This window comes from Perkinsus marinus, assembly GCF_000006405.1.
Source record: "Perkinsus marinus ATCC 50983 genomic scaffold scf_1104296958686, whole genome shotgun sequence".
NCBI lineage: Eukaryota > Perkinsozoa > Perkinsida > Perkinsidae > Perkinsus > Perkinsus marinus.
The window spans coordinates 120,189-134,313 of NW_003206671.1; the positions used below are offsets into that span (position 1 = coordinate 120,189).

Below are 14,125 nucleotides of genomic sequence, written 5' to 3' on the forward strand. Positions count from 1 at the left end.
TATCGTCACCTTTTCTCGCCGTCGGGCGCGCTGCTTCTCGCGAGAGATTCGCAACTGATCCGAGGAGATCATCCTCTCATCGAGTTCGAAGGGTTACCTGCTCAAGTTTTCTCCTGCATTCCCGCTCCTGTCTATTGAGCAGCTCGTTGGTTTCGTCCATCGTGTGTTGAGAAAAATCTGTTACAACGTTATCGCGGAATACGGGAACCTGACCGTGCAGTTTGCAATCAGTTGAAACTCGAAGTGAACCTTTCCCGCACCTGATGATAAGGAGCGACAAACCTTGAAAGCAGGTCCTGCATGCCCTTCGTGTGACTCGGGCTTTGTATAGGGATGTTTATTCGCATGTATGCAAGTCGCGCGATCCGCACCTGGCAGACAGAGCAAATGAGCCATCGACAACGTGGCCGTCGATGCACCTGCCACTCGGCTGCGCCTGTCTTCGCCCGCAGCGCGAAGACCTCCAGTACCACACGTTGGCGATCAACCACCTGCGAAGGATCTTGGTTCAAAGAGGAAACATGCATATCCATAGACACCAATAAGTGATAAGGACCTCCAGCGTACGAGTTTATTCTCCTTTGAAGGTGAAGTAAATTTCAGCATTCTAGGTCTGGACTGCGGACTCTACCGCGAGAGACTCCCTGTCACACCTCAACGTATTCTGGTCGAAAGAATGAATCTCTGTCCTCGTATCGATCTATCTCATCCTGTTCTGAGAAACCCACACGGTGCCTGAGGAAGTCACATCCGTCAATACAATCGATATTGACAGTTGGTCAGAACGCAAAAAAATACTGGAACCGAGAATCGAACTCGGGACCTATCGCGTGTGAGGCGATCGTCATAACCAACTAGACCATTCCAGCCGTATAACGATATAGCAATGGCTCACCTCAAGTGATGTCGCAACTTCGCATTAGACTGATCCTCCGCTTTAAAAGCTTGCATGGCTGCATTGAAATACTTTTCCAGATGCTGGATCTGGTTTTGTGTTAGAGTGTCGTTTATGAAGACGTACCTGTAATCTGCACAATGCTATGGGAAACCGACACCCTGATATCGCATGGACGAACCAGAAATCGAAATTAGTAGCAATTCGAGGATGATAAATCCGGAATCTCAGCCGACACCGAACCTACTTGGGAGGCATCCTTGCGATGCAAACAGATACTTGTTCTATTCTGGTTGGTGGGAGATAATACTGACTATGGATGCGCCGCAGTGGGCAAACGCAGGATTGTGCCCATTGTGTGAGCACTCTGAAAGTAGCAAGAATGAATACGCAGAACTGGACAGCGCGTGCATACTCATCATTGGCCCAAAGGGGATCATCCATGTCATATTCGTCGTCACTCTCTTGCTCTTCGGACTTGATTGTTAACCACTGGTTGCCGTCAGAGTCCCGCATCAGCTCTTTACGCTGGATATCAAGTGCCTGAGGTACCACACTTGCTACATTCGAGACGTCTACCATATTCAACACATCTTGATCCTCCTCTATCTTCGTTATGAGCCTATTATCCCAACCTTCTTCTGGCTCGAAGGCACCGGGCAAGTTGTCCCATTTAGCAGCACGTCCGAGCGCCAGTGCCTCCTTGGCGTGCCATGTTGCCTATGTAATGATTCCGACCGCCCCAATTATCGAATTCAAGGAGACTACCAATCTGTAGTTTCGGTCGAACATGGGTTGTATCGTCAGCACCGTCTTTTTGTGACCCTTGAGCCAGAATGTTGGAGTGTCCTCATAGGCGAAGAACCGCCGACTCAATTGAAGGTAGGCTACTCGCGAACTCCAATACGGGCCCACTGAGCATCCACTCCGCAGAATCATTTCCAATCAAGCAGAATTCTGACGATTGATCATAAGCTGCAATCACCGTTGCACGGTGAAAACAGATCACCACACATCTCGGATGGATCTAACGAATCCTGGCCACTGATAAAGTTAGAACGCGACACGAAAAGAAAGACAAGCCATCATCAATTAAACAAGTACATTAATGGTAAATAGGTGCATTACAAGCTATGTAAGGGAACCGAGCGTTTCCCTTTGTTCTCGTGGTCTCTGAGAGCTCTCACTGCTGTCATCGCCCCTAAAAAATGGAACTACGATACTCTTGTTATCATTCTCTGCATTGAGAACACCACTGTGGTTCAATATAGAAATAGGGACTTGAAGCGCGTGCTAACGATACCAAACTTACCCATTTTGGTCTGTGGAATAGAAAGTAAAGTCAGCTGAGTGTTGGCAGCACCGAACCGCCTCATAAACTTCGCCATAAATTACTGTAACATGAGTTACCAAGCTCGATGGAGAGCCCGAAAAACGACTCCTTATCAGCCCTCATTAATGGCAGAGAACGAGTATTCCATACTGAGGAACGACCGGAGTTTCTCGAGAATTTTGAAATGACCAGAATACTACTATGCTAGTGGTGCTATCATTAAAGTGCAATCACTATCGCGGTTCGGATATTTTACTTGCTCATGAGCTGCCGATTAATTTCGTTTCCACTATAGAAAATGGGGTGCTCTGCAGACTCGTCCGGTATGATCGTATGCGATGATGCACTCGATCAGTTAATTTGAACAGTTCACCGCGGGAAAACTTTTTATCAGGCAAAATTTCTGAGAGAAAACCAATCAATAGAAGCAGTTTGGCCAGTAGGACAATTCACCACGGGCCACAGTACTTGAACACGAAGGGATGTTAATCTTCAAGCACGGGAGAAAACCTGGGAGTATTGATGGATCCGAAATTCGGGGAATGCGTGTCAACTTGGAAGATAGGAATTTCAGAGGACTAATATCACCCCAGTAGCGTTGGTGAGTCCAGCAAGAGGTACTTACACTAGTAGCACAGTTCAGTTATCTTCCCTTACTTGCTAGCAGGCGACTCGAGGGTATCTTGAAACCGCTGAAATCTTGCATGCGCGTAAATATCACGGCACGATGGATTAAGGAGCGCAAGTCGAGAAAGTTTGCGAACATTAATGAGTTCTTTCATTATGACGGGTACAGAATGGACCTATCACAGCCGACGTCGTTATCCACTCGTCATCGTAATGTATAATCACAGTCAAGTAGTGATGATACTCATCCCTCCGCTTCGCTCCGCCGACACAATTATGTGATACTGGAGACCACGATCAGAGTAGCTGGCGACTAGCCTAGCTATTCTGTCCCCTTCACTTGATATTTTCTATAAGTCAACCTTACCATAAGCGGGTTCTACTTATGTTATCAATCCCTGCAGCTTAGGGCAGAGTTTCTCGACTTTGATGTCCTTCGCTGCGCCTCGTAAGAACTCAGATACTGGCAGCCCGTTGGTGCCCAGGAGGAGGAGGAACTTTCTCGATCGAAAAATTAAACCTAACCCTAAGTATGCTCATGTAATGCTTCGGGACAAGTACTTGGTCTCTGCGATGGACCATCAGGTAGTATCAAACATCGACACCGGCGCCACTGCGAAGAACATCACTCTCGTATCGGACAAGGAGCTCGCCTCGAGGAAACAGGAGGTGTTCCGCAGTAGGACTCGATAGATCTGGATTGCTTAGAGTCTCGTCACCTAGGGATGAGGTCTAGAACTCTAGCTCGACTACTTCGAGAGTCTGAAGCAATTGAGTCCGTGTATGCCATGGCCGACAGTGCCAGCTCCGACAACCTGGATCGTAAGTCCGACCTCTTTAGTAGAAATAGTAAGCCGAACCACTTGACAGGGAGTCCCGCAGCTTCGGATGCTACTGCTACCAGCAGGGGATATACAAATAGAACAGGAGCGAGTCATAAGAGTAATATTTGGCATAACTTCGATTAGCGTGAATACCGGCCGGCTCTGGCGTTAAGCATCATAGAAGGCATTTGACTGGTAGCTTCATTCTTCGAAGTAGCTCGGTTGGTAGTTCACGGTTGGATGAGAATCTCTCCTTTACTTCCTTCTCTATATTTTGTCCGTTTTATATCCCTCAAGGCGATCGGCGAGCTTTGCCTCAGGTGACACTGTATATTCAGTTGTCAGTTCAGAATGTATGGGATGGACCGACACGTCTGATGTTTTATTGTTGGATTTAAGTAACCGTCCATTTGATGGTTTTTCTATCGGATTCTACCAGGGTCTCCCGAAGACTACAATGTAGCTCACATTGCAACAGCTATCAGCTTCCCAGCGGCACTGCTGGCTCGGGACCGGATACTACCCGAGATGGCCAAGTTCAGAACCTCTCGAGGACTAGGGGACTCGAAAAGTAGTGCACACGTGGGATTCAATTGTTTGCGCGCCTGCACGGTAGCTGCACCGTCTGTTATTATGATACGATCGTCGCAAGGTGCCTCCGCTTCTACTCCGAGCGAAATGAAAGCTCGCATGATGGTAGTTTACGATGTTGATGACAGGGCGGCTAAAGGCACGGTCACAGCAATGGTGATGTTTATTCCTATTTCTAGTCGAACCATGCCCTTAGGTCCAGAAGGGGTGGGATGAAGTATATCTCCTCAGTGGAGGTTTCAAGGAATTCTCAAGCAGTTATCCGGAACTTGTAGATGGCGATATCGATTCGGTCCTGAGATCAACGTCTGGTCGTGCATGATGTCTGCACACATGTTCAGCTATAATTCATCTCTCTGGATCGCTCTTGCTTGTGTTGACTTTATGATTGGCTGTCTCGTGGGAGGCGCTTGGTAAGCTAGCATGACGTTAATGAGCGACAATGGACATCGAAATCTCGGTGAGTGTTAAAGTATCAATTGGATCGACCTACATGACTAAGTCACTTACTTGTGCTTGAGTTTCACGATTCATCCGATACCTTGTTGTGATACAGTGTTAATTAATGGTTTGGTTCTATTCCCGCATGCGGGCAGGTCGTCTAGCTCTGTCTTTCTATATTATAGTTGGCATCATTCGAAAGAGGTCATACTTTTGAGGAGGCGTATTGAGCTCTTGTCGTGCGGTACAAGAGTCTTTTATCTGCGTGTAAATAGCAAAGCGTTATTGAGAGGTATTCACTGGTGACCAGTTTGTCACCAAAGAACCTGTAGAAAGTATAGCGTGTTTTCTGGTGAGACACGCCGCCTCAGGAAGTCCGATTGGTAGCGTCAATTTGGTACTTTGAAGTGCTCAGGAGGGGCGACGAGAAGTCTCTGGGAAAGCTGTCGGACATGATGCACCCTCAATAGAATCCAAATACTGGCGCTGTGTCGAGAGCTGCGGTTGTTATCGTTCGCACTCGTCATCCTCTCGGACTGAACGGGCATGCGTATGGTTCCGTGGTGCTGTCTGGTATCAAAACATTTCTGAGAGCTACATGTTATACCTGTCGTGTGCTCCCGGTCTATTACAGAGATTGACGTTTTATCCGCATTTGAAGTTCATTCTCATGTCGTCGTCTTCTTCTTCATCATCATCCGTAGCGGCCACAGATAGCACAGTATCCAGCAGTGTGAGAAGGTATGATATCAACGGTGTGACGGTTGAATTCCCCTTCGAAGCCTACCCACCACAGTTGGCGTACATGACTAAGGCAAGTTTTCAGACCTGTGCCCTTGTTCTCCACTCTCCATACAGCTAACTACGTTTCATTTCCGAAGTTTATGATCAATCTTCAGGTTATCGAGACTCTCCAAACTGCTTACTCGGATCCACCAAAAACAGGCTCGCCAGCTGTTCACAACGCTCTACTGGAGTCCCCGACAGGAACAGGTGTGCAAATTCTCCTCGCGTCTTAGGGTTGACCTTTTCCTTCCAGGGAAGACTCTCTGTCTTCTATGTGCCACCCTAGCCTGGCGAAGGAGCCTCACTGAGGACAAGATGCCTTCGTCGTCTTCACCCACCAACGCTACTTCCCTTCCAATTGAAGATGTTCCGCTGGAGACGCAGCCTGAGATAGCTCACGCCGTGGAATTCGGTATGTGCCTGAGTGTTGAGGCCGCGCCTCCGTTTGCATCAGGTATCATCGGACCGCGGTGGCGTTCCAAGCAGCTGATCGTTGAAGAGCATCAGCGGCAATCCCGTCGGTCGCCGTCCCCGCCTTCTCGGAAGTCGCCAGTGGCGGTGCCGAAGATTGTATATTCATCGAGAACTCATAGCCAACTCCGACAGGTAGGTTCGTCAGAGTAGCGCCGGTTGCGTTCCCTCATTATGGTGTACTTCATCATACATGGACACTATTCCATGTATGGACTTCATACTATGGAGTTCGTAGAAGGTTCATGTTCGGTCATTAAACTGACGGTGTACAGTTTGCCCTGAGCTTACGAGCCATGGTGTAGGTGATGCGAGAACTGAGGGGTACGAGCTACGCGAAGGATTGTCAGCATATAACTTTGGCGTCGCGAGAGCATTATTGCGTTAACACCAGGATCAGCGCCATACAGGGGAGTCGGAAAACAGCCGCATGCACTAGGTGAGCTCATCGAGGCAGTGTCGTTGTAGGCGACCGCATCTCAGCCTCATACTCAAGAATGCCTGTCCATACTACAACCGGATGTGGCAGATGAATGAGACGCCCTCAATGATACCGCCGCCAGCTCTCGACGTCGAAGAACTGACATCGCATGCTAGGGGGAAAGGTCTCGAGCGGAACTCTTGAGGGGTTGCATCTGTTTCGTGCTCGGTAGGCTACTGTCCGTTTTACTACGCCAGGAAGGTGGCGCGCGAGGGGTCTAATTTGGGATGCATGCTCGTACCGTACAACTACCTCTTCGATCTGTCAGCCTTGAAGGGAGCCCTCGGGCCACAGGCCTTGGAAGGTGGGTAGTCGTGCTTGAGCGGCTACCATGTATGTGCTCTCACAGGGGCGATCGTCATAGTGGACGAAGGTCATAACATTGAAGCTGTCTGTGAGGAGTCTGCAAGTTTCGAGTGGGGCAACTTTGATATTTTCGCAGCTGTGGAAGAAGTGGATGAGGTATGACTTTTTCACGACTTAGCATTCCTCCATTTGGAGCTCATTCGAATTGTCGAATTGCACAAGTTGCATAGTGTATTGTACAGCATATACCTTGTTCAGGCTGCTTATCGCTGCAATAATTCTCCAAAAATTCTGGGCCTGAACGTTGAGCATGCCCCCGATGACAGCCCTTCGGCCGCGCCAGTGACGGAGGATGACCTTCTGCTTCTTAAGGAGGTCGGCATATATCTCGAGATGGCCCGAAACGGTCATTGCTGATTACTCAGGACCTGATGTCGTTGGAGGCTACACTAACGTCGGCTGATATCATTACTGCAACGGAGGGAAGTGCGGTGCTAGACTTTTTCAAGCAGGCAGGGATCACGGATCAGACCGTTACGAGGATCCGCTCAACACTTGAAGGCGTGAGCCGCGGACTGATATTAAGTGACAGTGTTATCATCTCGTTCCGTTCAGGCTATATCCCTCTTTCATACAACAGCTCCGGAGGCTGACGCTGGTGGTCACTCGAACAACAATACACTAGGTGAGCTTTTGTATGGTGAGAGTGCGATCAACTTGTGAATCTGTCGATTGTAGGAGCTGCCTCTTCCGGAGCTTTCCTTGGAAGCTTTCTACGCATCATCGATTTGGTGTTTGCGAATGATATTGAGCTTCTTGACAAGGCAAGCCGGCGCACGTCTGTCCTTGATAGGAACGGCCGTTTTAGGTGTTTCGTTTCTCTGTGGTGGAGGGCAGAGATCTGAGGGCAGCGAAGTGCCGCGAAGACAAAATACGAGAGCAGGCCAATCACATGAAATCAGTTCATCTCAGGTGTGTACAGCGTCGACCTCCATCTTAGTCGGTCGGTAGTCAGTGCGCCCCAAACGCACTGATTTAATTGTCAGTGTCTTCCGATTCTAGGTGCTTCTCAGGAGGTGTAGCAGCCAGAAAACTGTTGGCCAGCGAGGGCATTTTGTCACTCATAGTCACAAGCGGGACACTCGCCCCCCTCACTGAGTTCAAGCGGGGACTACGCGGCGTGGACTTCCCTATAATGCTCGAGAACGATCACATCATAAGTGACCACACGCTTTATCGGGCTTCACTGGCTACTCGTTCACCGATGCAGGTCGAGCTCCTGAAGTCGTGGTTCCTGATAACAGCGTTGTAGCTTTCGATCAAGTATGGGGTGGTATCATATGTGCGGGGCCAACCAATGTTAAACTAAACGGCAGCTTCAGAACTAGGAACAGCCATGATTATTTGCAGGAGCTTGGCAATGTCTTGGCGAATGTTGCGCCTAAAGCAGGTGGGATCGAAATGATTGTGCGTATCTCTAATCACTGGTCTTAGGAGGGGACGGTGTGTTGGTTGCGTTCAGCAGCTACGCACAGCTCAGAACTGCCAAGGACTTCTGGGACTCCCATGATATCACCAACCGATTCCAGCAAAGAGGACTGAGAATTTTCGAAGAACCAAATGACGCGGTAAACTACATGTTTTCCACTATGTCAGCTGTGGGCTTTGAACCTATGCGGGGAGAGGGGATAAAATGGAAGGGCAATGTGGAAAAAGAGATTATATACTCTAAATGACGATATTGAGATGCATCAACTTGCTTGGCCGTGTAACTCGATATATACTATTCGTGGTGCTCAGACACGCCTTAGACCGGTTCTGGCTGAATATACAGCGGCTATAGCTTCTAACTCCTGCAATGGTGCGATTCTCTGCGCAGTTTGCCGCGGTAAAGTTTGCGAAGGAGTTGACCTCACTGACCGGCAATGCCGCATAGTCATGGTCGTTGGAGTAGGCCCACTAGTCTCTCTCAACAGTAGCAATACTTGTCTCTTCTCTTTCTCGACAGATACCCTATCCAATGTTCAAGGATGAAAGGGTGCAGCTGAAAATGCAGTATTTGGATACTGCAAGAGACATCGAAGACATTCAAAAAGGCAGGTTGACTAGCACGCGTGTCAGACTGAAGATCATTCTTTAGGCGCACACGCTCCCCTCGGCCGTGCATGGTATAGCCTCGAGGCCATGCGAGCTGTGAATCAGGCTGTTGGGCGCATCATACGTCATAAGAATGATTTTGGCGCGGTCCTGTTATGTGATGAGAGGTAGAGCGATTGCCCTCCCACTAGCTAGACGTTTGTGGATATGTCTACATCGTCTTCAGATTCCAGAGCGAAGCCCATCGGTTACCCGCCTGGCTCCGACCCTATGTGAAGACATACCAAGCGTTTGGCCCTGCGATAGGTTCTCTAACACAGTTTTTCAATCAAATCCCTGAAGCTCTCCAGGCATCGGCTCGCCTCTGCAAGGATTCGTACCTCGAGGCAGCGATCAATAGCAGCAAAGATGTGAGCAAGTCCAGCAAGCTAGTTGGTCGGGTGGGATCAACGTCGATTTCGAATCCATCCAACGCCTCGAAGCATAACAGCCGAGATGCTTACGGGGAGAACCTCAACGCCTTGACAAACCGGATGCTCAAACAAGTGGCTGGTTCAACTGGCGGTCGAAATACCAAGACGAAGAACGATCAGTTCGTCACTCTACTGAATAGGACTCTCTCCAAGGAGGATAGTCGCGTCATTACGGAGTGTACCAAGCTGATAGTCACTGGAGGACAGTCGCTTATCGATGACCAGCTACGGAGTATCCTGCGCAGAGTTTATCGAATTCTTTGGGGAACCGGTAGCCAAAGTCACAGGGAGTTGATTGAACGTTTCGACGATATGGCAAGACGTGTGAAGAAGAATCCACGAGTGCCGGTTCTATGGCGACAAGTGATGGAGGAGTCTAGTGCATCGCAGCCAGCTGCAAAGAGGGCCAAGTTTGATCCGACACAAGTCCAGCAGGTTCCCCGTTGAATACATGCAGAAATTCACTCACTCAAGTTTCATATTTTCTTCTGTTTATGTTGCCAAGTGTGTCAAAGTTTTCACCGGTTATACAGTTCTCGCTATTGCTCACGTGTGGAAAACGTTGTCACAAATAGCACGCTATTTCCCCAAGCAATTGACTAAATTGTGAGGCTCTTCCCCCCACAACGAGCATCTCGATACGAAACGGGAGAAACCGATAGAGAGCAAGATGACTATTGGAATCAGTCGATTGATGTTCAGTGTTGGTTGAGGAATATCTGCTCAAGGAATTGCAATAGTGTGAGTGTAACTATTGTTTCGTAGGAAGTCCCATCATCATACTTGCGCTCATCTTCTTGCAGTATGAGATTGGTATCACCGTTAGAAAAAAGAAAGTGAAAACTTAGTCATTGGCTCGAGGCATGGTGGCTCCCTCTTCCTGTGGCATTCACAGTCGTTTCCAATGCAACACGAACGACTCCGAGAAACGTCACTTTGTGTTAATGAATGTCTACTAACGATCGAACCGCACGGAACCGCAACTATCGCACCCTCTAAGCATGTTGGGCGTCGAACTTGGGGTACCTGCCAGTCACCATGAACCATCAACAAAAAATGGTGTCCAGCTTACTTCTCGGCCGCCTGCTCCCACGTCATACGGTCAGTGCAAAGCTTGTAAACAAGATCGGCAACATCAGCAATCGGTAGACGGATCTGGCTCATACTATCACGCTCACGAAGAGTGACCTGAAGAAGAACTCAGGAAGGCAAATAGGCTCGTGGGCTTACAGTGTCATCATTGAGACTTTGGAAATCGATGGTGATACCGAACGGGATACCGATCTCATCAGTTCTGGCATATCGCTTGCCAATCGCCTGGCCACTGTCATCAACCTGAGCAAGAGTGCTTTTCCCGACAGTTCCCGAAGCTTCACAGCATACCTTGTAGCTGATACCGTGCTCCTTGAGAGCATCAGTGATCTTGTGCATAGCAGGCTTGAACTGAGTGGGGTTACTCGAGATGGGCAACACACTCACCTATCAAAAGCATCGTAATAACGTTGCGGGCGCAAACTCAACCTACCTTGGTTGGAGCAACAACGGGAGGCAATGAAAGGTAGCAGCGGAGCTCCTGATCCTCCATCTCACGCGAGCGGAACCTGCAGCGGAATCAATCAGTGTGCTGGCGATCAGCGAGCCCGCATACGTGTGTTCCAGGATGGTGTAGATAATGCGGCCAACACCGAAGGCAGGCTCGATGACGGAGGGGATGAAGGGCTGACGAAACACCACTGAATAACCAAGATGATCAACAAGAACGGTCGTACAACTTCCTGGACTCTCTTAGTGACCGTCTTGACCTTGACCATTTCCTTAGTGATATTGTACCGAGCACCAGTGCAAATCTTGAGCTCATAGACGCCGTTCTAAGAAGGGTGACGGATTAAAGCTACGGTATCACTAGATGCTTACCTCCTCGATAGCGGCGTCCATCTCTAGCTTCTGTTTGTCAGTCAGCTCGTTGAGAGCCTCGATCACAGCGCCTGCAATGACAAGCGCATGGCAGACTCTACCAGCACACTACAATGAGCTTACCAGCTTCCTTCTTGAAGGCCGGTCCCAACTTGCCCTTATTGATCTTGCACTCGACAAACTCCATATTCCTGGGTTCATCGAATTTGTAGTTGGCTTTGAGGTCGACCTAACGCGAGCGGGAATTCGCCTACTAGTCGCGGTCTCGATAGTTCTCACCTTCGAAGCCTTGGAGTGTGCGGTAAGATCATACGCAGAGCGATCAGCGATACCAACGATTTCGGTCCATCCGTAGGAAAGGAGGGCCTCGGCATCCCAGCAATCGCAGGCGTAGTGAGCCATCTCGGACTTAAGATGCTGACGGAACCTAACCAGCGACATGGGCGGGATTCACTTGTACTCCATGACGGGCTCACCTCAGCATACTGCCGTCAACACCGGCCTTGACCAGGAAGAGGAAAGTGCGTCCCATGAAGTACGCGAGAGTCTGATGGGAGTAAAAATAGGAAGTAAAAACCATCGAGCAGCATGACCGACCTCATTGTTGATCATACCAATATCCACGGCCTGTCTTAAGGTGAGATCAGTACGAAGCTTGCCATCGGTCAGCTGATTGTGTTGGGGGAATAGGGGCAACTAAAGCAGGTAAGGGGATGAAGTCAACATTGACGCTTCGGGCGAAAGCTCACCTTCAAATCGGCAACCTTGTGGAAGTCTGGGTGGTCCTTGTGATCGGGATGAACGAAATGCTCAATCTCAGCCATCGGGAACTCGCGAACTCGGAGGAGACCAGCCCGAGGGGCAATCTCGTTACGGAATCCCAGGCCGATTTGAGCAGCTGCAACAAACACAATGATGCTGTTGACAAATCATCCGAGTGCGCTCTCACCAGCAAACGGCATCTTGCCACCATTCTGCTCGAGGAGACGACGGAAGTTGACGAACATGCCTTGGGCAGTCTCGGGACGCAGGAAGCCGACCTACGATGGAGAGAAAAATGTTGGCGTATCGCGCAGTGCATATAAGGGAATGGCGGTTGCTCATGTATTCAGAATTGAATGCGACAACGACAGAGCCAACTGATTAACCCTAGCACTTACCAAGTTCCCCTGAGGTCCAATGGTAGTCTTGAACATGAGGTTGAAGGGGTAGGGGAAGGAGAGATTCATCGCCTGCTTGATACCTGAGCGGCGGTGGCGGGATTACGAATCAGCGACTGGACGCATTGAGCATACCAAGCTCCTGGAAGATCTTATCCACCTCTTCGGCGCTCAAGCTATCCGCCACGCGTATCCACTTCTGCAACTGAACAGGAGAAACAGTTATCGCAGTGATTATCGAGAGCTACGGTTCCCTACCTGCTCACGATCACCCTCGAAACTAGGCTCCTGCAGAAGGGCCTCGCACTTCTCCTCAAGGAGTTTATCAGCTCGATAGTACTCATCGGGATTCTTCTCATTCTTGACCATAAGGTCGGTGAACTGAAATCCCATCAGTCCGAATGGTGAGGGCTGATGTTATATCCCTACCTTCTCAACATGACCACTAGTCTTCAGTACGACCTCAGGGGTGAGACAAGTGCCTGAGTAGCACAGTACGCTACGGTATAGGTCACTTTCACAGCTTACATTGGATTTCAAGCATGTTGTCATGGTTGATGAAGTGGCGACGCCAGAGGGCCTCGAGGTTAGCCTTCAAAGCGCACCCCGGGGGGCCGAAGTCGTAGAGACCAGCAACACCGCCGTAGATTGAGAAGGAGGGTGTGAACAGGAACCGACGCTTGCAGAGATCCTCGAGACCTAACCAATCGCCTCATCAGCTCACTAACGGCGGTGGGGGGATTCCTACCGGCGCGATTGATCTTGTTGGCCGGATTCGATTCAGCCTCAGATTCGATCATCTTCTCAACGTCCGCGCGGAGGCTGGTCAAGATGTCGACCTCAGGCTTAAGATCATCGCGGCTGGCACCGTCCTTCTTCATCTGACGGACCTTCTCGCCCTGGGCCTTCATCTGAAGGGAAAAGCCACTGCGGCGGAGTAGCCTCAGCAGCGACCTTACTTTAGCTTGCAACTCTGCCAAGGATTCGCTCATTTTACGCAGTAGTGCAGGTACAGAAACAGTGCCGAAAAACCGCCGATGAATCAGGAGAAAGAGTAGTTGAGTGGTGGAAGAATATCCAGTCAACTGTGAGCTATCATCAACGTCTGCCCCCAACGCAACACACGAGAAGAACAGAAACACCTAGTCCCATGCAACATCAGTCAATTCTGGCTTCCTTCCCCTTGAAATCTATACCCACTGGATTCGAATCGGCCACAGTAGTGCTGTTGGTCGACTTGTATCCAGGCTTTCCGGCGAGGAGACCATACTCAATTAAAGCGGCTCTGATCTCACCCTTCACTGGCTGACCTGGAAACCGCGAGAGAACACATGCCGAAGATTTACATACCCGATGCCTCCAACCATGCCGAATATACTTGGCGAGCGAGATCGCTATTTGCCATCTGATCTTCAATCTCCTTCTCGTTCTCAGACAGCTGCTGTTGGAGGTCAGAGTACAATGCTGGACAAGCAATCTGGAAATTATGGTGCCAGAAAAGGTCGTCCGAGATCTCCCGGTAGACAGATGTGCCCTCTAGTGCCTCGTGCAAGGTGGCGTCGTAGTCTACAAAGGCTTCATAACACATGAGCTCAGCTCAACACCATGTCCCACTACCTGACACAAACTCTCGCAGCTCTGCTAACAGAGGCTCGACCTCCTCCTCAGCCACCTGGAAGCAGCAGTAGCCTGATCGTACAGTGTCAGAGCTTCACCTCTCGCGTCA

At 49.6% G+C, this 14,125-nt stretch overlaps 5 protein-coding genes across 5 annotated transcripts in view; 2 read left to right on the plus strand and 3 right to left on the minus strand.

Moving 5' to 3' along the window:
• The window catches only part of Pmar_PMAR028169 (gtp-binding protein hflx, putative), a gene marked incomplete at both ends in the record, with an annotated part of 2,481 nt that extends 794 nt beyond the window's left edge, over nucleotides 1-1,687 (minus strand). Inside the window, 10 exons of the mRNA XM_002774119.1 lie at nucleotides 10-54; nucleotides 98-177; nucleotides 261-371; nucleotides 420-491; nucleotides 654-735; nucleotides 896-1,021; nucleotides 1,143-1,262; nucleotides 1,311-1,438; nucleotides 1,475-1,615; nucleotides 1,664-1,687. Coding sequence (XP_002774165.1) covers nucleotides 10-54; nucleotides 98-177; nucleotides 261-371; nucleotides 420-491; nucleotides 654-735; nucleotides 896-1,021; nucleotides 1,143-1,262; nucleotides 1,311-1,438; nucleotides 1,475-1,615; nucleotides 1,664-1,687 — 929 coding nt within the window. The remainder of the gene's footprint in view (nucleotides 1-9; nucleotides 55-97; nucleotides 178-260; nucleotides 372-419; nucleotides 492-653; nucleotides 736-895; nucleotides 1,022-1,142; nucleotides 1,263-1,310; nucleotides 1,439-1,474; nucleotides 1,616-1,663) is intronic.
• Nucleotides 1,688-3,284: 1,597 nt separating this feature from the next.
• On the plus strand, nucleotides 3,285-3,548 carry Pmar_PMAR028170 (hypothetical protein; the record flags this gene model as incomplete). Its single annotated transcript, XM_002774120.1, has 2 exons — nucleotides 3,285-3,395; nucleotides 3,441-3,548. The coding sequence occupies 2 exons, from the start codon at nucleotides 3,285-3,287 to the stop codon at nucleotides 3,546-3,548; spliced, it is 219 nt and encodes a 72-aa protein (XP_002774166.1).
• A 95-nt stretch (nucleotides 3,549-3,643) lies between these two features.
• Nucleotides 3,644-9,776, plus strand: Pmar_PMAR028171 (regulator of telomere elongation helicase 1 rtel1, putative; the record flags this gene model as incomplete). The annotated part of the gene is made up of 22 exons (XM_002774121.1): nucleotides 3,644-3,677; nucleotides 3,726-3,797; nucleotides 4,119-4,250; nucleotides 4,332-4,426; nucleotides 4,467-4,541; nucleotides 5,611-5,704; nucleotides 5,751-5,909; nucleotides 5,952-6,103; nucleotides 6,274-6,407; nucleotides 6,452-6,573; nucleotides 6,622-6,753; nucleotides 6,799-6,911; nucleotides 7,014-7,130; nucleotides 7,181-7,318; nucleotides 7,371-7,440; nucleotides 7,829-7,975; nucleotides 8,068-8,205; nucleotides 8,253-8,394; nucleotides 8,567-8,705; nucleotides 8,764-8,851; nucleotides 8,896-9,019; nucleotides 9,079-9,776. The coding sequence occupies 22 exons, from the start codon at nucleotides 3,644-3,646 to the stop codon at nucleotides 9,770-9,772; spliced, it is 3,111 nt and encodes a 1,036-aa protein (XP_002774167.1). The 3' UTR covers nucleotides 9,773-9,776.
• Nucleotides 9,777-10,245: 469 nt separating this feature from the next.
• On the minus strand, nucleotides 10,246-13,467 carry Pmar_PMAR028172 (glycyl-tRNA synthetase, putative). Its single transcript, XM_002774122.1, has 21 exons — nucleotides 13,359-13,467; nucleotides 13,148-13,310; nucleotides 12,928-13,098; nucleotides 12,829-12,881; nucleotides 12,658-12,780; nucleotides 12,535-12,604; nucleotides 12,400-12,482; nucleotides 12,189-12,279; nucleotides 11,989-12,137; nucleotides 11,837-11,935; nucleotides 11,716-11,786; nucleotides 11,519-11,666; nucleotides 11,363-11,468; nucleotides 11,240-11,310; nucleotides 11,095-11,193; nucleotides 10,974-11,044; nucleotides 10,851-10,926; nucleotides 10,709-10,804; nucleotides 10,556-10,660; nucleotides 10,398-10,513; nucleotides 10,246-10,351 (listed from the first exon to the last, which is right to left on the minus strand). Exons 1-21 carry the CDS (start codon nucleotides 13,389-13,391, stop codon nucleotides 10,321-10,323), a joined length of 2,025 nt encoding a protein of 674 aa, XP_002774168.1. The 5' UTR covers nucleotides 13,392-13,467; the 3' UTR covers nucleotides 10,246-10,320.
• Nucleotides 13,468-13,557: 90 nt separating this feature from the next.
• Pmar_PMAR028173 (hypothetical protein) overlaps nucleotides 13,558-14,125 on the minus strand; it is a gene marked incomplete at both ends in the record, with an annotated part of 1,786 nt that continues 1,218 nt past the window's right edge. The window contains 3 exons of the mRNA XM_002774123.1: nucleotides 13,558-13,709; nucleotides 13,750-13,965; nucleotides 14,017-14,071. Coding sequence (XP_002774169.1) covers nucleotides 13,558-13,709; nucleotides 13,750-13,965; nucleotides 14,017-14,071 — 423 coding nt within the window. The remainder of the gene's footprint in view (nucleotides 13,710-13,749; nucleotides 13,966-14,016; nucleotides 14,072-14,125) is intronic.

What these genes read in the sequence shown, in the direction of transcription:
- Pmar_PMAR028172 (XM_002774122.1), bottom strand. Translation starts at nt 13,391, where the DNA reads ATGAGCGAATCCTTGGCAGAGTTGCAAGCTAAA. An exon ending in ACAAGGTTGCCGATTTGAAG is followed by an intron (nt 11,936 to 11,988) that starts GTGAGCTTTCGC and finishes TACCTGCTTTAG; the next exon opens with TTGCCCCTATTCCCCCAACA. An exon ending in CACACTCCAAGGCTTCGAAG is followed by an intron (nt 11,469 to 11,518) that starts GTGAGAACTATC and finishes CGCTCGCGTTAG; the next exon opens with GTCGACCTCAAAGCCAACTA.